At 35.0% G+C, this 22,905-nt stretch overlaps 2 protein-coding genes across 7 annotated transcripts in view; one reads left to right on the forward strand and one right to left on the reverse strand.

The window, feature by feature from the left end:
• On the forward strand, positions 1 to 15,991 carry LOC106153331 (interferon regulatory factor 8). 6 transcript variants are annotated; one of them, XM_087011879.1, is made up of 13 exons: positions 794 to 1,060; positions 1,208 to 1,310; positions 3,005 to 3,216; positions 3,740 to 3,917; positions 4,161 to 4,240; positions 4,589 to 4,640; positions 6,458 to 6,520; positions 9,435 to 9,665; positions 10,686 to 10,796; positions 12,646 to 12,818; positions 13,357 to 13,514; positions 14,381 to 14,642; positions 14,840 to 15,991. In XM_087011879.1, exons 3-13 carry the CDS (start codon positions 3,052 to 3,054, stop codon positions 14,969 to 14,971), a joined length of 1,605 nt encoding a protein of 534 aa, XP_086868005.1. In that variant the 5' UTR covers positions 794 to 1,060; positions 1,208 to 1,310; positions 3,005 to 3,051; the 3' UTR covers positions 14,972 to 15,991. The 6 variants fall into 6 exon arrangements, with proteins under 6 accessions (XP_086868006.1, XP_086868008.1, XP_086868005.1 ...); XM_087011880.1 differs by lacking the exons at positions 794 to 1,060; positions 1,208 to 1,310 and adding an exon at positions 1 to 110; XM_087011877.1 differs by lacking the exon at positions 1,208 to 1,310 and having other exon boundaries at positions 796 to 1,060.
• The window catches only part of LOC106167780 (mitochondrial ribosome-associated GTPase 2), a 7,773-nt gene continuing 856 nt past the window's right edge, over positions 15,989 to 22,905 (reverse strand). Inside the window, exons 2-6 of the mRNA XM_087011888.1 lie at positions 22,635 to 22,781; positions 21,912 to 22,175; positions 21,444 to 21,668; positions 17,417 to 17,555; positions 15,989 to 16,733 (exon numbers count right to left, since the gene is read on the reverse strand). Coding sequence (XP_086868014.1) covers positions 16,363 to 16,733; positions 17,417 to 17,555; positions 21,444 to 21,668; positions 21,912 to 22,175; positions 22,635 to 22,781 — 1,146 coding nt within the window. The 3' untranslated portion in view covers positions 15,989 to 16,362. The remainder of the gene's footprint in view (positions 16,734 to 17,416; positions 17,556 to 21,443; positions 21,669 to 21,911; positions 22,176 to 22,634; positions 22,782 to 22,905) is intronic.

A 22,905-nucleotide genomic window follows, 5' to 3' on the forward strand; every position in this document is an offset into this window, starting at 1 on the left:
TCGCCAGTTGAGTTAAGAGGATTTACGGGATTCTAAGAAGACCATATTTTGTGCTCATTTCATATATTTTTAATTTCTCTTTGTTATTGAATGATGCATGTGAACTGCAGGTAGTTGTGTTTTTTATGTTTTTTCATCGTAACTTCTCCGAAGCATTGCGTCTATCTACGGTTTTAACTGTCATATTGATTCAGAATATTAGGTTTTTGGTTCAAAGAAAATTAAGAAATAGGCACACTATTAATATCTAATGACATGCTGATACTTAATTATTTTTAATTTTAAAGGAATTTTATTCGTATGCGAAACTAGCTAGTGAACATAAACATTAAACATAAAATATAAACCGTAATATTTGGCCCAATATTTGTCGCCGGGAATATATTTGATAAGTTAAATAGACCTATACATACAAAGTAATTAATGAACAAAAACTTCCTGAAACTTCAGTGCACAACAGGTTCAAAGTAAATAGGTTTGGAGCACAATTTGCAATTGATCGCGCTATTATGTAGGTGTATCGAGTTACAACAAAATAAAAATAGTTTGGCGATCACGTCTGTCGAATGTTAATTTACAGCTGCGAACGAATACATACTTAAAAGCACCTGACGCCTTTGAGTGAAAAGAAGTGTCTGAGGTGAGAAAGGAGACTTTCGTTATTGATTGTTTAACAACAGAAAAAAATCATCAGACAGGTCATTTACAGTTTTCTCATCAAACGAGTTCTTGCTGTATTCTTAACAAGCTGCCTCAACGCGAATAAGTTTCTAAAAATTCCAGATTGCTTTTGTTGTGCTATTGAATGCAGCAACTGATAGGTAGGCACTGCAAAAGGGGAAGTCCCTTGACCTAGTCCAAAATTAGACATGCGGGATTTCCAGCAGTATCGGTCTAATACGAATCGTTTCATTTTCAATGCTTGGAAAAAACCCAGTCATTTCTTCAAATAGTTTCGAAGTACCAAAACAAAAAGACCGGTAAATCGTGTGTCCAACTAAGGAATGCATCTTGATGCACTGATCGAGAGAACGGTTTAGACGCAACCAAAAATTAACCGGTGAGTAACTAGAAAGGAAACGGTCAATCAGCAAGGGAGCTGATTAACATATATAGCATGATATAACCACTCGTCTTATTGATAACATAAAATGTTGTGCGAGTTTTAAACATAAATTACGTCTGCCTTGTTCATATTTCATAATAGTGTTGGTAGTGCCGGTGTGACAGCTAGGAATGGAAGTCCGGGGTCGGGTCCGATATGTGATAACTAGGCCTACAGGTTAGGGCTAGTCTGGAGAATTATTGGGGTAAGTATAGGGACAAATATCACCTGTACAAAGTAATGGGGGAACGAACTACGTACGGATCCTAGCGGACTACCATTCCTGTCACACCTGTGATCGATGCACTAGTAATGCGAACAGGGTCTAGAAAAATTCTTGAATCCGTTGAATGTCAAAACTGAAAAAAAAAAGGAGTAAGCCAGCAAATCTTGTAAATGACGTATGTCTGACATGATGTATCGGCTGAAGTAAAAATTAATTGCATGATACATGATCATATTTATAAAAGTGGTAAACTAATATGTCCCCGCTCTTCCAACAGCTGAAAAAAAAGCACGTACACCACCCATGGCGAAGTCTGAGCTTAATCCAGCGCTGCGACTCGAAAGCATCTAAAGTTAGAACCATTATTCACGCCGCACGTGGCGTCATTATATAGCGTCACTGTGGTCTTTTAAAATAAATACTCTAAAATAAGTTTTATTTGCACAGGGTGATTCATCTATATGGTTCGCAGTTCATTTGAATCGAGGGGCTCTGAATATTCATTCCCGATCCGGAAATTCTTTGCCCAAATATAGGTGCGCACGTGCTACGTTACTCCAAAACAAGCTTTAGTCGAGTCATATGACGGCCGCTATGACAAAGTTGAAAGACAAAGCCGCGCAAAGACACGCGGTCCGAGCTATCACGTGCGATGTAATTTTAGTTGCAAAGGAAATTACAATGTGGGGGACGGTACCCATTCATGAGCTTGGGTTTAAATGATAAGTGTTTGTGATAAACCACGTGCTTTCTCCCACGGGACGCAAAGCAATTGATGTTAGCTGAAGACACTATTTGCCTAAGCTGTTGGCCGACTTGGAGCTGTTGGAGCTTATTGGGAAATCCTATTCAAGTACGATAAAAAAGCGTTTTTTTTTCTTTCAATTTTGTGTGTTTAATTCCATAATGAGATATTTTAAGAGATTGCTTAATTTATGTAAAAATTGAAAAAAAGTCACGAGGAAGGATAAGGCACTGTAAAGAAATGATGAAGAGAAAACAAAGTACCTTGATATTTTTGAAAAGGGGGCGTCTCGATAGTCCGAAGGTTCATTGGTCCGAAGGTTCATTGGTCCGAAAAGTGGTAACATTTTTATCGATTTTTTAATCAAGGGTTCATTGGTCCGAAGGTTCTATAGTGAACATTCGGACCAATGAACCTTCGGACTATTGAACCTTCGGACTATCGCTACGGCCCCTTTGAAAATATACGGGTACTGCTAGAACAAAACGTAGAGATTTTTGGCGACAAAATCTACAGGTAATTCAAGTGAAATCTGCTTCGGAAAAACCTTTTAGGCACTTTAGTATTGTAGACACCATTTCAACGAAAGCTGCACAAAGAAGCGCAGGCTAAAACGAAAGTACAATGTAGTCTCGGTATTTTGACGCGCGCTATTTTTAGCAGCGGCTCTTTTTAACTGTATTGAACAATATGTCCTTTATAGCTATAAATGCATTGGACTTCTAACTAAGATTAAGAGTTCTACGAAATGGACAATGTATTTATAGAAGGCCCAGAACCTTATCAAAAGCGGGTCTACATTACATTATCTCACAATATGATTTGTCGCCCACAGATACAGGAGTAAATCGGCAACCTTCAGATATACAAGGACCTTGCGTTTGTTGCGTCCACATTCGTTTTTGATTTGTCTGTTACTCATTTTCAGACACGCAGTAGAAATATACTAGACAGCAGAATTTGAAAATATCTGTAATGTCAGAAAATCGCCAGCGTCTGCGGCCTTGGTTGGAGGCTCAGATTAACAGCGGGATTATTCCTGGTCTTCTCTGGTTAGACGATGAACACACTGTTTTCAGAATAACGTGGAAACATGGAGGAAAACCAGACTGGAATGAGGGAGATTCACTTATATTTAAAGTAGGTGTAGTCTCTCTCTCTCTCTCTCTCTCTCTCTCTCTCTCTCTCGTGTGTGTGTGTGTGTGTGTGTGTGTGTGCGTGCGTGTGTGCCACAGTTTAGACTCAAATGGACATAAGTTGACAGTTTGCCTGGACAGTGTCAGTTGGAATGAAACTGAAATTCAGATCCAAAAAATTGCAACTTCTCTGCCTGGCTGTAAATTGAGATTTTTTAGCCTTTGGAAGAGGTTGCTTTTTCATTTAGAATGTTATAAATAAATACTACAGATTGCGCTATGTGTATCGTTTTAAATATAGACCAGTATATTTCAGTGAGGGGATACAAAAGTTTGACATATTTTTTGCATTCAACCAAGAAAAACATGAGTTTGCAGTATTTACAATTTTAAAAGCAAATCAATTCACCTTTTCTACATCTCTACCCCCCCCCCCCCCCCCCCCCCCCCCCCCCCCCCCCAAAATCAAAAATGTTCAGATGTTCCACCAATCTTGTGTGCTTTAAACCTCTTTGTTTTTCATTCAGCTATGGGCAGAACACACAGGCAGATATAGAGCAGGCATAGACAAGCCAGACTATGCAACCTGGAAAACACGTCTACGCTGTGCTTTTAATAAAGCACCTGATATTAACCAAGATAAAGAATTAAGCTGCTCAGATGCAGAACCACCATACAGAGTGTACAGACTACTGCCCAAATGTGGTATGTTTGTTTTCTTATTGAAATTTTAAATGGTCAAAGATTTTTTGCGCATCACAGTGTTTAATTTGAGATAGCATGTGAATGTCATGGCAAATTTTTGTCCTTATTTTGGCTGTCTAAGGTGTGATCATAGGGTTAATGTGAGTGAACAATAACTTTCATAAACCCTGTATATCTGCTTCTCTGGCCCTTGGTTTGTAACTATGGCAGTGAAGTAACAATCGAGGCAAACTTTTTTTCCAGAAGTTAAAAAGAAGAGAATCTCATCCACATTCATTGCCAGTGACATTGAATCTGATTCCAGTGAAGAAACTGGAGCTTTGGTAAGTTTGTGTACAACAGCTCTATTTGTGTGTATGTACCAGTACATAAATGATAAAGACATAAGAGACTATGGCCACATTCACAACACCAGACACAACAGTGAACTAACGTCAGCAGGTCAGGTATGGCCGACCCACTTGAATGCTTCTTTCATAATCCCCCGGGGATCTATTCAGTGCCTATAAGGGGATTAGATGGCAAGCTTTTAGATTGGTCACCATATTTGATCTGCATATACTAGTTAGTACGCTTCTCTGAATGCGGCCTATGTCATATTTTTTGTTTAGTCTGATTATTTAAAGATTTTTAAAAATATTGTTTTAACTCTTTTTTTTTTTTAATTTCAGACTCAAATGGCCCCATGCTCTGTTCCAACAGTAGTTTCAAGCATGAAAATTGGTAAGTATTATAACCTGTAACCACTTTGATAAAAATATAGTTCAAATTGTGGTACTGAAGTTCTGGTATCAAGTTTCATCTAGGCTGCACAAATTAACACGATCTCTTGTTCTGAAACGTACTTGCTTTTAATCACCTGAATCATAGGGGGTTTTACTGCTGGTACAAAATTACTCATGAAATACCAATATTTGTCATGTTTGGTACTTTTTCCTGCATGACCAATGTTAGCTTCATATTCTTCATTCATTCATTTATTCATTTGAAATAGAATATTGTAGCTGAGAAGATCATCATTTTTGATTTTCTATAAGAAGAAATTCAATCATTTTAGGCTCTATACATTGGGTTTTCTGGAATTATTATGGATCTTTTGGAGATTAAATGTTTTATATATCTCATATGATGCTAATCAATCACATCACCTGCTGTATATTTAATAAAACAAGCAGTGGACCCCCTCTGCCTTATAACCCTTGGTCTTCTGTGAAAAATATAGCTTCATGGAAGCAAATATTAAGGTCAGATGATAAAGTGGAGCACTGATATTGTGAAATCTTAGACTGCATTCCCATAACTTTATCGTACTAGCAGGAGCAATCTATCTTGGCAGGGATTAATTTTGCTAAGGTTAAGCCAGTATAATTAGCCTAATTGTCTGGCACACCCCTTTGTATAGCAAAATGAACAACATCATGGACCATATAAAGTTTTTTTGAATTTACCCACGTACTTGAAGTTACAAGGGGGTGTACCAGACATTTAAGCCACTTAAACTGAACGCAATTTAGCGAGAATCCCCCAGGAGTTGGATAGATCCATCTAGTATGATATGGGAATGGAATGGTCTACTTTGTATTTAAAACCAATATATATGATTACTTTGTTTTTACCAGTAATTAAAAAAAGCACTTGCACAAATTTACATTTTAGGGAAATTAAATATATTTTAATGAAACAATAGAGACTCAATAGAAGAAGTGTTAACTTCAAGTTAAAAAAAATTTAAATCTCAGTTTTGAGTGATATTAAATAGCCAGTGGTGTGTTTGTGTATGTGTGCGTGCATGCATGTGTGTGTGTGTGTGTGTTATCTGTGCATGGTAGGGCATATGCTCTTTTAATAGGGCGCATTTATTCCCTGGGGATCACTTGAATGGGGCACCACCATGTTAATATTGGAATGTTGTGAAAACATGCAGTTTCAGGTGCTTCAGTGGCACAGGCACTATTTTCTATAGTAATGAAGACAACTGAGTAATGATAACTTTGAAGGCTTGAATTAGTTTTAAAGGCAGTTAATGCTAGTCCTAATATGTACGTATTTCAACATACAGCGGAGTAGTGTAGCTGCCAGGCACAATTTGAATGCAAATTAGGATTGCAAACAGGAATTTCTTGTGTAAAGTAATATATGGCACAGCGTAAACCAGATTCTGATGTCATACTTTTAAAGGTTGGACTACAAATTGACTATAGTTTGGTATACGTAGGCTGTTACAGTACACAGAAAACTTACATGTATATATAAAACTTAGTTAGCAGAGTCCTTGCAACATTAACAGGGTCATATGTATCATAAAACTGATGACACCAGATTATAAAACTTTTATTTTAAGAAAATGATTTTATTTCCGTCCTCCAATATCATGTGATCATGTAGTTGGATGATATGAAAAGATTCTCATCTCGATCAGTCTTATCAAATTCAAATACAGTTCTCTTAATAAGATAATATAGGTCTTAACTGTCAGCAGATCTTATTTGTATTTTGACAATTGCATGATCATCTTTGTCATTTCTCTCTGTTTCCTGTAGATCAAGATGATATACTTCTCGGTGAGGTAGAGATGCTGGTGGAGACTAGTTTAAAAGGGGAAGGTAGACATTTTGAATGTTGCATGTTGGGGTGTAGCTAGAGCTGTAACGAAAATGGGGGAGCAGAGGGTAGCCATTGAGGGGATGGTTTTATACTCTAAAACAAAAGTGCAAAGAAGTAACAGTTAACATGTATACCCATGGGCGCATTCTCAAAAAGGTTCTGATCTTTAAACAAATCACGGACAAATTAGCTTATTTCCTATAATGTGCTGTACTTTTGGCTTCATTGTCAGATGGGTTATGTCATCTTAATTGACAGTTGTTAATTTAATATTCACATCCATATACATATATTCAATAACTGCATGTATATGTATTTATATTATTGAGAGCATACAAAGTACAAAAAGAAGTGTGATTCTTGGAATTTTTTTTGTACTGTGATAGCTGAAAAAGAATGAAGATTAAAAAAAAATAAATAAAAGAAAGAAAGAAAAAAGAAAAAAAACTCTTTTTAGAATGCAAAATGTCTGAAACCTCAGGGTAATGTTAAGTGTTACAGTGATCAGAGCGACCCCAGGTTCTTAAATTGAGTATTAGTACAACTCCTCCCTCCCTTCCCCTTCCTGTCACCTCTGCCCCACTTCTGTCTGTTATTGTTTATATTTTTTTTCGAAGGCATACAATGTGTGTAAGACTTTAATCTAGCAAAAAAAAAAAAAAAAAAGGAAATTACAGCAACTTATTCTTGGACCAGAAGGTTTCAAAGCAAATAATGTGGTTTCATAAAAGATAGTTGTTTGCAGCCGTTAAAGGAAAGGTGTTGCAATTGAGATTTAAAAAAATATTATTTTGCTACATAAATTTCTAACCTGAATTGTGTGCCTTTTTGTCACAGTTGGAATAGTTTAATTGTCATTTGTTTTGTTCAGTTCTGTTCATAGCTTTTGTTTGCAGAATACCAAGCCTGCATGAATAATGCCTTAATTCCTGCATGTCAAATTGCATGCATGAAGATAACTAATTGGATGGCTTGTTCATCCTTTATTTTTGCACCCTAAGAAGAAGATTTAAAGGACTTTTTAGCAATTTCATTTTTGAGCTTCAAGTATTCTTACTAGGGATGCTGATAGATTAGACCATTTATACATTATGTTGTAGTATAAATGTCTATAGGTTCCCTAGAGTCAGGGCATGTGGTGCACAATCATATATTAAGTGCTCTCCTCTTGAAGCAAACTTAGTGTCCCAATTTTTATTCACTTTTCCTCGGGGTCGGTCAGTTATGTTGTGACGTAGTGTCTTGTGTCATGCATTGTGAATGTTTTCTCCTGTCCTTCACAAACATTTACTTTTACTTTTTTTGTTGTATAATTATGTCAGTTCCGTGTCCATGACTCATTGATCTTAAGTTTTTTGTTAGCAATAATTAAGTTGCTTTGTTTGTTGTCTTGGGTAGAGGTTACATTTATGTTATTTTTTTTCTAGATTTAGTAAGATGAAATTTAATTTTATTCTGTTAATTTGTTGCAGTTTTAGAAATTTAGTGATAATATAGATAATTGATAAAGGGATGAGAAGTTTAACACAACACATTTGATGTTTATATATTATGTTCTGTTCGCTTTTTCAATAATGATGTCATTGATAACTTCTTTGATGTAATCATATCACAGTCAATAATGATTAGAATATTCATGTGATGTCATCACCTATATACAGTTTATACTATTTAAAAAAAATATTTCACTTTTAAAAGATTTACATCCAAGTTAAATATCACAATCACCATACACAGTGGTATTGGATATTGATTTTTATGTACAGACAATGTGGAGTCTGGACATACTTGTGTAACCTGTGTCTCCTAATATCTATGATGTCAGTGTGAGCAGAACGGACCATTAACTGTCACATAAATAATTACTATATATTGAAATATCAGAGTTGCCAATTAATAAAAAAACATATTAGAGTTATTTGTATGTGTAACTTACACAGCTTACATTGCAAAATTAGGAATGAGTATCTCAACCTTTTTTAAACCATGATTAAGGCATATTTCTAGGTTTTCAATCAGATTCTCTGTTTTATTACTTGTAAGTCTTGCAAAGATCCCAAATTTAGGCCTATTGCAAAAATGGACCTGGAATTGTGTAATTTGAAATTCTATTTATTTATTTATTTATTTATTTATTTATTTATAACATTTTGTTGTGTTGTATATTTATGTAGCATACATTTTTTCTCTACAAAACTATATCTCAATGTATAGACTGATATGAATAGAACTGATACCAAATAGTCTTGATATAGTTTACAGTCTGTACATTGGACAGCTTTTGCTGGCTTGTTGAAGTTGCCTAATATGCATGTCCACACCTAATGGTATAACCTTTGCTGTCAAAAGGAATGCCCACTTTTTGTTACATTGTCAATTATTGTGCCTGTATGCCTTAACCTTCATTTAAAATATGATATATTGCTTTGCATGAATTAAATGTTCTTTGTTCCATAAGGCTGCAAATTATTAACAATTTGAATTTTTTTCTCAGTTATACTAATACTTTTCAAGTGACATTCCATTTCTATGCAAGTGTAACAACTTGTCTGTGAACTGTGTTATTTAAATTAGATGATTATAAATAAAAGTTTAATGGTGTATATATGATGAATTAAATATTTTTATTTAAATTTGTCAGAATTTAATGTTACTGCATGGGTAAAAAAATGAAGCAATTTTATGCTATGCATGATACCTTTTTGATTAATTTTTTTGTAAATTCTGTATTATTGGGCAAAGACAAAAAACTTAAAGATCGCAGCTCCAAAGCTTAACTAAAAAAAACAAAAACATTTTCATGTAGGTGGTGATTATCCCACATTCAGAAAAATCAAACCCAAGAGGCAACCTTAACTTGTATATACAGCAATTTACACCTCTCCTAATAAGATCCATATACGTTCTTTCCAGATAGCCAGACAACTTTGACGTCAAATGATGAGTGGGGAGACATCAAAAGTGACGACCTACTCAAGTGCGACAGTCTTGACCAGCAGAAGTACATCAGTGGCGAGGTCTCCATGATCTCCGTCCAGCCTGCAGTGAGTGTCGGAATGGCCCCCTGGACACCTCTGACTATTATTACTACCCAGGAGGGCCAAGTGACCCAGGCAGCTCAGAGTGATACTCCACATGACACAGGTCTGTTGATTTTTGTAAAGTCTATTTTGTTAACAGTTTCATTAGCTATATGTTCAAATGACCAACAGTTTTTTTTTGTCAGTAGCTATAGTAAAACTCCCTGATGAAGTCTGACTGTCAGTGGATGAAATATTGGCAGAAAAATGTCAAGACCTGTTGATAATTACAAAAACAAATTTGATGGAATTTATAGGTCTTAATGCGGCATATATATAAAAATTTCATTAGGAAAAATGATGGAAGGCAAAACAGTGCAGCAGATTATCGGTGTGGGGGCACAGCAATGCAAGTAATATTATAATTTAATTTTTAAATTTTTGTATGGGAGAGTAATGACACAGGGAAGTTAAGATGCTGGGGAATAACAATATGGTGATGTAGAGAGATCAGACCCTATAATTAGGCATGGTCCATTGATATATAAAAGAAAATGAAATAATTGCGAAATGGGTGAAGGAAAAAGAAGTGAAAAGAAAACTGAGGATGATGATTAAACTAAATGTAGCTGATTTAATCATAGTAACATTCAATATTGTACATGTTACTGGAACTGGTGGTGATGGATGAACAATGATACCTATATGATGCAGAGACCCTTAATTTATATTAAAAAAAGAAAATTAGGGAAGTTAAGATGCTGGGGAATAACAATATGGTGATGTAGAGAGATCAGACCCTATAATTAGGCATGGTCCATTGATATATAAAAGAAAATGAAATAATTGCGAAATGGGTGCAGGAAAAAGAAGTGAAAAGAAAACTGAGGATGATGATTAAACTAAATGTAGCTGATTTAATCATAGTAACATTCAATATTGTACATGTTACTAGAACTGGTGGTGATGGATGAACAATTAATGATACCTATATGATGCAGAGACCCTTAATTTATATTAAAAAAAAGAAAATGAAATAATTACGTAATGGTACAGGAAAAAGAAGCAAAAAGAAATCTGAGAATGATGATTAAACTAAATCTAGCTGATTTAATCATGGTATAATTCAATATTCTGTTGCTAGAAGCAGTGGTGATGGATGATCAGAGCTACCCATCTGATGCAGAGACTGGAGCTCCTCTCTTGATGCCACCTCAACAGGCCGCACAGCAAACTACCATCCCACAGCCTCAAGGTAAATAACCTGGGGTAATGCTAATTCACTCGCCAATTTAGCCAAATCCTAAAAGTGACATACCTTGGCTAAACAAATTGGACTTGATTTGACTAATTTTAGTCAAATTGGATAACAAATTGACAAAAAAGTGGTGATTTGGCTCAGCGAAAAAATTGCTAGCGCTACCCCAGAATAACATTGATTTTACTTTTCCTTTCATCATGTTTTTTTGTCTTTTGTAAATCATTTTAACCACCCTTTTTACCAAAAAAATTACACTGAGCTCCAGTTCTCTAAAGGTAAGGGCTGATAAAGCCCTAAGATATTACCCCAATTTTTTTCCATTTTCCAAATATGACAAAATTGCTTTAAAATTCTTTAGGGGAAGGGGGATTGAAGCTTACAAATAAAAACTACCAGATTGAAAAGATAAAAAGTTTACCACAATTGCAGTAAAACCTGTGGCATATGGAATTGGCTTGAGTCAAAAAGAGAATATCTAGAATACCTTCAGTGTATACATCAATCAGCTCATCTTTTTAGAAGTTTCTTAATGTTTCAAAATGCAAATTTATTACCAGTCCAATGAACCAAACTGGATAATTGTAATATAGTGCTGTTTCAGTCTAATTGGCTGCCCAATGATAGGGAATTAAAGATAAGGAATTAAACTAGCTAGGATATTAAATTTTGAAATTTGAATCAAGTGGAATAGGAACTGACTAGATGAAAATGAGTCACGAGTGCTCCACATGACTGTTCATTACATAACAGGAATCTGGACACTTATTCCAAACAGGTGACTTAACAGGTAATTTCTGTTAGCTATGAAAGTTTTCTAGGCAGTGACTCATATGTTTTATCTGGCTGAGATAAAGACCCTGTGACTACACTGTCACAGTCATAAGGCTAAGTTATTGTAACTGGGATCCTAATTAAGTGTGAGAAAAAATGCATTTCCATATGGAAAATTGGAGGATCTTGATTCTTCTTCACAATTTTTTTATTTAAGCAGACTTTTATTGCTGGTGGTGGTGTGGGGGAGGGGGGGGGGTAAAGGGTTTCAAAGGACCACCCTTTTGGCTGGAAAAGGTCTATAGTCTGTATCAAAATTTGATTTAGATTCTATTCCATTAATATTCAAAGTGGGTCAACTATAAGGGTAAAAAGGTCCATTTCTTAAAAAACAATCACCTTTGAATTGCTGGCTACAGGCCTGGTCTCAAACAAGACCCTCACTGTTTCACACACCCCCTCCCCCCATTTCCCCTCTGCTTGCCATCTACATGTGACCACAGTATTTATTTAAGCCTTACTGTTAGAGAAGATAAGGTGATCATGGATTGAAATTTGTCCGGCTAGTACGTGTCATTATATGATATGATATATCCGTTTTCCTTTGACAAGGCCCACACATTTTTTTTTTTTTTGGTCTTGTGACTTTAAAAATGTAAAATGTGATTTAGCTTTTGTATTTTTAAAGGAAAGAGATTTAAAACAAATTGAATATTTAATTTACTCAAATTTATTTCTCTGTAATTGTTTATAAATTATATTTATAGATTTTAATTAAAATAACAGCTTATTGTGAAAATGTATTGCACACTATTGTACTGAATAAACATTTTTATACTTATAATCAAATTTTACTGAAATGAAGGAAAAAATAGTAAGTTAAACATTATTGTTTAATTAAGGCATTTTATAAAGATGTCATAATTGTATGTGTCTTGGTTGTTGATTCACAGTTTTGATTTGAAAAATCAATACTGATTAAATACAGTCAGCATCGCTTTTATATTTATTTGAGCTATTCAGATTGCTGCCTTTTTTTCGACCAACAGTAATATTCTTTACCTTGAAACAGGCCATGAGATGTTGATGAAGTTATTCTACAAGAGACAGCAAGTTGCCCAGTACGAGATAAACAACCCCAACGGCAGTCGCCTGTATTATAATTCATCCAATCCTGGCACTGAGCAAAACATGGCAGAGGTTGCTCAGAGCTTTGCCATGGAAATGGGGGAGCAAGTTGATCAGGTACCAAGTTAATTGCAATTTTTTTGGAGAAATGATACTTTGCTTCAAAAGAGTCTTAAAGGTGTTCTTATACATGTATATGAGCCATGACATTTTATCAAATTTAAACCCTTTATGAAAAACCCATTCACCCCAATTTCATTACAATGATAACACTTGCATGATATTCATGTAAGCCATTAAAATGATTTATCATAATCATAGAGGAGGGTTTAAAATGTAGTATACTGCGCAAAAAAATGAAAATCACTTGATTAATTTTTAATCTTGTGTACTTAAACTGTTATTCGTGCATCTCAGGTTTTGTTTGTTTCAGTTTTCAAGATTCATCATTTTAATTTATCACCAATTCATTTTTTCTCAAATCCTTTCATGAAACCGGCTCTCCTTTAACTTCAAAAATCCTTCCTTTTGTGAATATCCAATCAAACTTCACTCAGGAAAATATTTTGTTTGAATTGCTACTGTTACAGTTATTGCCATAAGTGCGATTGTTAGTGTTAAAAAATTGGATACAATTGTTTTTTTTTTCTTGCAGCTGTTTGGTCCCAGAGCAGTGAGCCAATATCTCATGCCACCACCAGGTTCGTGTATAGACCATCAACAAGAATTAACCAACAAAATTTTAGAGTGCATGGAACGAGGCCTTTTGCTGAAGTGTGTTAATGGAGATATTTACGCTGCTAGATATTGTAGGTGGGTGACACTTCCGTACATGGAATTTTGGTATAAAGATGCATTCAACAAAGTACTTGACAACCAATATTCTTTAAACTTAAATTTTTAAAGAATTTTTTTTTCTTTGCTTGGCTAGAGTGAATTGCAAGCATTCTTTGTCTGTTCCAGTCCATATAATCATTGAGAAAAAGTGCACCTGTACGTTTTTGCTTTGTGTTTAATTTCACATTTTGAGAATGCGGTAACTTTGTAATTTGAGAAAAGTGAGTGTGCGTGTGTGTATAACATATGGACAGCAGTGAGGGCTATCTAAAAAGATAACAGCAGATGACACTTACGTCTTGCATGCCATCCCTGAATTTTTTGAAGGATGAACATTCCTTATTCTAAGTAGATACCTGCGTATTCTTTCACAGTGACATTTGAATTGTTAATAATTTTATGTGCATTTGTTTAAAGTTTATTTTAAGATCTGTCAAGTATGATATACTAATTAAATATTTAATCTTTCATCCAGTTATGAAAAAAATCTAATGCAGAGGCAGATCCAGGATTATTTGAATAGGGGGAGGGTCCACGGATGTAAATCTGACCCCCTCCCCCAACACACACACACTTGGCATGGGGTTCGGGGCCCGAAATATTTTCGTATTTTAAAGGGCGAACAGTGCCATTTGATATGGTTTAGAACTATGATTCAGCTAGACAAAATTCTAATTTCAAGAGGGGACCAGAAATCGAAGGGGAGGTCAGGACCCACCTGACCCCTGACCCCCTCTAAATCTGCCACTGTAATGATACATATATACTGTTTTTCGGTAAATAAAGATGAATGTTTTGCATTGACAGAAATGATGGTCAGTAATCAAGAGAATTCTTTTCAGGTGTGTCGTCTTCTGCGCCTCTCCACACAAGGAAGATGAGATCTTCAAACTGGAGCGAGACAACTCGGACTTTAAACTCTTTGATTTTAACAATTATTTTGTACCTGCTGTTCAAAAGTACCTTCAAGGCCAAGGTCCTCGACCCAACATCGAAGTTCGCCTTGGATTTGGTCAAGCATGGTATAATCAAAATTGGTCTGAGCGTGAAATTTTCATTTCTGGATCAGTTGTCAGTGCCAAAGCTTTGTTTGTTCTTCAGCAGGTAAGTATGATTGCTGAATTTCTTAATATTTTTTCATGGGAATCATCATTACCATAATTTACTGAACAAAATAAATATTGCACTTTAAAAATGTGTTTGTTAATGAAAACATTTTGAAACATACTTTCTATCTCATATTCATGGTGAGAACTGTCATCATGGCTCTTTTGTAAGTGATATTTCTTTCATTCATACAGCTCGACCAGCAATACGGTCCACACATACAAATCTCTTTGTCTGATGATAATGACAGAATAGTGGAGACCATCAAACAGCTCTGCAGCCTGAAGACCCCCACCAGGTCCACAGCAATGGAGGTATCTGCCTAGGACTAGTATTACGGAAGTCATTACCAAGTCATGGGAATGCAAATTGCGCAAATATCTGTGTTGTGTGCGCTTTCAGAAAATGCTGTGTGACGTGCATGAGCCTGATGCAATGTTGACTAGACCACTGACTACGTTATTTTAGAAAATAATTTAGAAAGTGGTAGGAAGTTGAGGCTTCTTTGTAATTCTTATTACAATGCATTTATTCTGTGGTGGCATTACCGTTCAGTGATAAACTGTGTCATATTTTTGTTTTCACATATATATGGATTGGAAATCAAAATGATCAAGTCCTTTCGTACAAACCTGAAGATTTGATGAGGAATTTAAGCAGGGAAAATTAAGTCAACTGAAATACTTAGTCTGGTGTTCTGTAGCCTAAAATTTCTAGAAGTCATTGAACTTTGATATTGGCAGATATCTTGACTGATGATATAAGGTTTTGAGACATATATTTGGTCCAAGCTTTCATTTTGTCTTCCTTTTTCATTTGAAAAAAAAAAGATTGTTTCTCCTTTAAATCAGATAATTGATCCCACTGAACCATCGATTTTCAAATTTAGTTTTTGAAGATTCAAATGAAACAGTTTGTTTGGTATTTAATAAGTACATCAATTGAGTTTTTATTTTCTTGCATTGACACCTTAAATTTACAAAGTGCCAGATTGAGTGTTTATAATTATGCCGTTCATAATATTGCTTTTTTTTTTTGTCAAAATGATTAGTCTGTGTATTTTTTGTTTTGACACATTTATGAAATATTTATCCATAGTGCATTGTCAGCTTCAAACAATCTACATTGTTAAGAATGAAGTTTCTAAGTTTAAGATTTTATGTTGGATTTTTTGTTATATATGTAATGTTCAGTCATATGCAGTAATGTATATAGCCACTCATAATTTTAAATAGTTTCTGTACATACTGAAGGTTTGGTAAATTAAGAAAATATAAACTCTTGTTTGCATGGTTAATCTTGCACACTTGTATTTTCTGGAAACAATAAACATATTTAACAGATCACTTTATCATGATCCTCTTTATTTTGTCTTTGGTTCTACTGAAATAAAATTTCCAAACTCCAAAAATATGGTCATTTGCTTTCAGTGACACCATTCCCCAAATTTCTGAGGTTACCAGTAAGTATCAGCAGGATAAACTGATAGAAGGGGGTAACCTCCAGTTAACTATAAAACTCTGGGGGGCACTAATGTAAAATGTAGTTAAGATTTTTTATGAACTCGGGCAAAGCCTGTTCAGAACATTATGTGGCCTAAATACATAATGTCTCCTCACCCTCACTGTTCATGTGTCTATAAAACTCCAATAAAAATGTCAACTCCTCTAAAATATATGTTTTTCTTTTTCAACAAAGAGCTACTTCTAAAATGTCATCAAGTTCTAATTTTGTCTATGTGTTCATCATATATCTTTCTGATATGGCATTTAAGTTCTTCAATATTTAATAAAAACTTGGCAGAAACTGGATAAACTGGCAACTGCACCTTCTCTCTTAACAAATCTAAATTTTTCCTGGCCTTAGGGAGATCTATTTTATTTCCTATGATGGCATGCGGTCTTTCTGACAGCCCAGTCTCAAACTGTTCAAGTTCATATTTCAAGTCCTTCAGCTGCTGCCACGGCTCCTCTTGGGAAAGGTCAAGGACATACAGCAAGCAGGAGCATCGCTGAATGTGGCGCAGAAAGGAAAAACCAAGTCCTCTGTTTTTGTGGGCATCTGTCACTAGGCCTGGGATGTCAGCAACTAGGAGAATTAAACAAAAAATGTAAAATGTAATAATTTATTGTAATAAACAGAAATAAACTTGATGCATGGCTGCCAAAACTAAACTAAAACTTGAATAACAATTGAGTACAGTAAACTTAGAGATCCTAAAAAAAAAAGGGGAAGATATTCAATTTTAACTGGAATAAGTTGGAAACAGAAGAACTTTCAGTCTTCAAAAAATTCTAAATTGCATTATGAAAGTGTAAAAAATTACACATTGATTTAAATTTTTGTACAATTTTTACATATCAATATCTATCAATTTGATCATTCACTTACTTATCTTGAGCTAATCAAAATCATCAGTTCTACCACAATGATAGTGATAAGGGAAACAGTTAAAACTGGACTGAAAATGCATTAAACTGCCTCCACCCACCCACATCACACCAGTTAACACAACCCTCTTAATTAAGAGATTCTGCTCTTCTCCAAGTGTATACTTGGGCAGTCTTTTTATTCTAAAATCCCTTTCCCACATCTATAATGGACACAGAGAGATTAGGCAGAAATGGTACAGTTCAAACAAGACGCTTACAGTTAAATTTAGGAGTATAATTATTTCCTATTCAAAACAAAGCAACTTTTTTCATCCCCGTAACCCCCCCCCCTCGCCTATTAATTTCATCATCCAAAGGAGACCTGCCCTCGACCCTTACCAGACACTTGTGCGTAATCGTCGTATTGCACCATGCCAATGTGAGGCTTCCTTGTGGTGAATGCGTAAGAGGCAACTTTGGGTCGCGCTCTTGATAGAGCCCTCAGTAGGGTGGACTTGCCTGCATTGGGAAAACCTATCTAAAAGGATGATTTAATCTATAAAGATTATCAGTTATCCTGTTATTAAAAGTAATGGTATTTTAATGTCATTTCATCAGCATCATCAGTGTCTATGATATCTCATGTTGATAATCCATAGTATAGTGAGGCAAAACAAAAAGAAGCAATTGAAAATGATCCCCTCTTCCAAATATCCAGTACAAGGAAAAGGGCAATGGCCAATCATCACTCCACCTATGCATGTTTAGAAACAAGGCAGCAAAGCTGTCAAATGTACAGACAAAAAACAGAAAATAAAGATGTAAAAAAGGTCATTTTGTCAATTTTGATGCAATAATAAATAATGCTTATAATAGCACTCTCAGTCAACACTGAATTTTAATCTTGCACAACAGGTAACATGGTCAATAACAGGAGCAGACCCAGAGATATTTTCTGACAGTATTACAAAGTATCTATGTTGATCCATCCTCCATTTTGATGGTCTTCCAACAGAAAAAATAGATACCAGTCAATATAAACTTAATAACCTGACTGCCTTCCGGAAGACCCAGAAGATGGTCTCAATCCACCTCTTCAATAAGATTACAGTTTCAGGACCATGAGAGTTCAAATTCACATTATGAAAGTCTCAATATTTGAAAAATGATGACAGTGCATAAAATAATATTACATAATGTTTAAAGACATAAAAAACAATACAACTGCTTTTGTAGAAATACAGAAAATATGCAGAGCCCCAGGCAGAAGAGAGTTAAAAGTCACAAATGCAAGTGTTTGAGAAAAAATTATAAAGGAAAACAACAAAACTAGAAAAGCACTTTGAGAGTGCAGACCTCTGCCAAGGCAGCAATTGTTGATTATTATTGATAATTGATTGATTATTGATCCGGACCACCACCAAAAATTAATCATTGTCCTCTTTGGCCCACTTCCGACAGTTCCTGAAAATTTCTGCAAAATCGGTCCATAACTTTTTGTGTTATGTGGATGACAGACAAACAGGGGTGAAAATATAACCCCCTTGGCAGAGCTTGAGGTAAATATAATTCCAATGAAGATGCTATTCAAACTTTTAATCTTCCAGTTTGATATATATATATATATATATATATATATATATATATATATATATATATATATATATATATATAACTTATTTGCAATATTAAACAAAATTTACCTGCATAATTATCACTGCTTCCTTATTATTAATCTAGCAGAGGGCTTTACCTTTGGGAGTTTACAGGGAAATATCAATAAGTGTGCTTTACGTAATCTCATTTAATGGCCTATTAAAGCAAATGACTTTATAACTCTGAAATTGATCTACTGATACCCAAGGGTAATTTACAGACTGACCCACTCAAAGGTCTTCAGGCCCATAAGTCACACCTTAAGAAAAGCACAAAACCATAATGCCCAAAATAGGAGACTACCAATCCTGATGCAATAATACATTATGGTTAACTGCACAGTCAACATCAACTTATGCACAACAGGTAACACAGACGAAAGTAAAAGCATAAGGCTCCAGGCCCATCAGAGTTCAAGTTTATACTTAGAAAGTGCCAGAATGAGAAAAATGAAAATTTCACAAAAAATGCATAAATACAATAAACATGATAATCCAATAGATCTGGTTTTCTCATGAGCTGAAGGCCAATCCTAAAAATCGTACTTGTAAGTTTAAAATCATCATAAGTAGCACAGTTTTCTTTTCATAATGTTTGCAGTAGCAGTGCAAAAAGATTGTTGTCAATTTTGATGTAACATTACATAATAAATTAGAGAATAATTATCACCAATTTTTGTTTATTGACTATAAATAGGATGGACATGTAGAAAATAGGATTATCATTTGGCTTCATGTCCATGGGAGCTCCGAGTCCCACAATGAATATGCCAAAAAGATAATGAATATTACACTAAAATGTATAATTTCCAGAAAAAGAAGCCAATTAGACTGCTTTTCTAACTCAGGCTGCATTTTAGTCCTGTGTTTCTTTTTTGAAAGTTTGACAGTCATAAGTAACACGGTTTTCCCATAATGGTCATCAAGGCAGCAGCACCAAAAATTGTGTTTTCTTCTATTTTGATGCAACATTACATAATGCTTAACAGCATAATGATCATCGATTTTTAATAATAAAATATAAGTGTCATGGATTTTCACAAAATGTGACTAGCATGGGTCTTCAAGCCCGTGGAGGTTCGAAGTCACACCTTGGAAATGCCAATATGTGAAAAATTAAATTTTCACAAAAAACTGTTTAATTGCCAGAAAAATTTACCAAACAGACTGCATTGCCTACTGAAGCTGTATTTTAGTCCCATGTTTCTTTCCTGTAAGTTTGAGAACAGTAAGTGACATGATTTTCCTTAAATGGTCATCATGGGAGCACTGTCCAAAATAGGGGTTTCTTCAAATTTTGATGCAATATTACATAATGTTTTACAGCATAATGACCATCAATTTTTAATTATAAAATATTAGTATCATGGTTATTCAGAAAATGTAACTAGCAAAAGTCTTCAGGCCCATGGAACTTCAAAGTCACATATTGAAAATGCCAAAATGTAAACAAGACAGCACTGTTCTGAAATGGGTTTATTTCCATTTTTAACACTTTTTTAACATAAAACAAAATAAACAGTTTACTGCCATTTTTATATGACCAATGAAGAAAATTGATGAGATGGGAAAAGTATCAATAGAACAGTGTTAAATGTCCAACTTCCTCCATTCTGAGATTCTGAACATAGTGGATGAATGCATCTGACCAACTGTAATGATATGAGTTTATTTCCATTTTTGACACTTTATTACACAATACATGATAACAAGTTTACCATCATTTTTACAAAATCAACTAACAATGTTGTAAACATGTAGGAAATGTCAAACAAACACTTTTACGTATCTTATTAGTTCAATAATGAGACTGTTAACATGCCTAAGAATTGAATGTGAGGAAATGTGAAAAAACAGCATAACTTCTAAAATAATGGACTGATTATGCTGATTTTCAAACTCAACCTGTGTTTTAGTAAGATTGGCCCCTCCTGTGAGTATAATGACAATTGGCCAATCTGTTTTTCTTATATTGTGTTATCAGTGTTGCATATATATACTGAAAAAAGTGAAAAAACAGCATAAATTCCCTATAAGTGACCCGATCGTGCTGATTTTCGAACTTGACCTGCGTATTATGAATATTCATCAGTTCTGTAAGTTTCAAGCCAAAAGGTAAAATGGTTTTCCACTTATTGTGTTATCGGTGCTGCATATATGCTGAAAAAAGAGAAAAAATAGCCTAAATTCACTAAAAATGACCCAATCATGCTGATTTTCGAACTTGACCTGCGTATTATGTATATTCATCAGTTCTGTAAGTTTCAAGCCAAAAGGTAAAATGGTTTTCCACTTATCGTGTTATCGGTGCTGCATATATGCTGAAAAAAGTGAAAAAACAGCATAAATTCCCTATAAGTGACCCGATCATGCTGATTTTCGAACTCGACCTGCGTATTATGAATATTCATCAGTTCTGTAAGTTTCAAACAAAAAGAAAAAACAGTTTTCCACTTATCGTGTTATCGGTAAAAGTGCACGGCGACGGCGACGACGGCAACGACGGCGACGACAGACGCAGATGACGGCTATATGTACAGACACATCTGTGTCTGTACATAAAAATGAGGTGACCATCTCCGTGGCAAGGATATTAATCTTGGCCCTTCTTATAAAATACAGAATATAAGTCCAGTGATAAATGTTTAAAAAGTTTTTTAAAAATTTCAAAGGGCCACCAGTACATGGAAGTGTGAACTAGTATGTACATATTAAATATTTTAGGCATAATACCTTGCCAGTGGTTTCAATTCATTAACAGCATATCTTACCAGTCCAGCATTAGCCATCACTCTAAGCTCCACCAAATATTGCTCCTCCTCCCCTCTCCCTCCTTCTTCACATATTCTAGGAACTCTCATCTCATTGGACAAAAAGAAATGGTTGCCACGCCCTCCAGCTCCGCCCCTTGCAGCCAAGAACATGTCACCTTCAGAACTCAAATCTGCTACCAATTTCTGAGTTTCTAATTCTTTAAAAATTGTTCCTGTTGGTACCTAAAATCAAAACACAACCAATTTAAACTTAATAATACCTGGAAAGACCTATGTACATGAGAGAGAGATAAAGAAATAGTGTTGTGGAAAGAAAAATTTCACAAAAAATTACCAGCAGAGGACTTAATTTATTATTGTACCTTTCTTTTGAGTATAAAACGTACCAGTCTTAAACAGATGAATCTACTTCATCACAACATATCCAACATGTCAGTTGAGGAGTTTTCCAACCAATTCATCTACCTCAATATACAAATGTTCTGCACTCTTTCCATGGCAACAATTTCCCTCTCCTCTCCCTCCTTCATCAGCCTGGTAAACAGCACGGACCAGGTTGAGATTAGAGATTTTATTGGATGCTCTGAAGATCACATGACCACCATTCCCGCCATCGCCGCCAGCGGGACCTCCGAATTCCTTAAAGGCTTGCCTTAAGAACACCATTGAACCATCTCCTCCATTACCACCTCTAACTCGTACTTTACAGTGGTCTGCAAATGATTCATTCTGAAAAAAGAAAAAAAAAAAGCTCATCTTTATTATCTCCAAAACATTTAAAGCACGGCCAAAACTAAAATTTGTTTCCATTTATGACTATAATTATGTAATTCACTGAATAAAGCCTGGTCAGATTTCCTATTAATCAGAGATATTAAAAGTATAAAAGCCAGAATAAACTAGCTTCTATTGCTCACACTTTTTCACTGTATACTTATACAGGGGCAAAGGGAAGCTGTACTCTTGGTCTTCTGGAAGACAGTCAGAGTATTTTAATTTACACTGACAAGCATTTAATTTTTTTCTGTCAGACAATGGTCAAAATTGGAGGACGGCTCAACAAAGATAATTTGGAAGACTGTCAGAAAATATCTCTGGATTTGCCCCTGCAGTACACAAGGTTACATCAAGGTTATAGTTTAATTACTGAGTAACGAGACTGCAATTATAAACATACAAAATACTTACTGTGTTTCCTGCTGCTCTGGTCTTAACTTTCTTTGTGGCGAGCTTGTGAGACCCTACTTCAGTGCTACAGTGTCTCAGTATGGCAGTTCTCACACTCTGCAATAGGTGGCACTGCTGGCATACGCTCTTAAGCATCTCTTGTGAATACTAAAAATATATGACAACAGTACTTATGAATGCATCGACACAAAACATAATAAAGCATATAATTTATATAGTACCTACATGAGGGGTACAATGAATTTATACTTCCAAGTGATCTACCAATGTT

Source organism: Lingula anatina, chromosome 4 (genome assembly GCF_051362555.1).
Source record: "Lingula anatina isolate TDL-2025a chromosome 4, LinAna3.0, whole genome shotgun sequence".
NCBI classification, from domain to species: Eukaryota; Metazoa; Brachiopoda; class Lingulata; order Lingulida; family Lingulidae; genus Lingula; species Lingula anatina.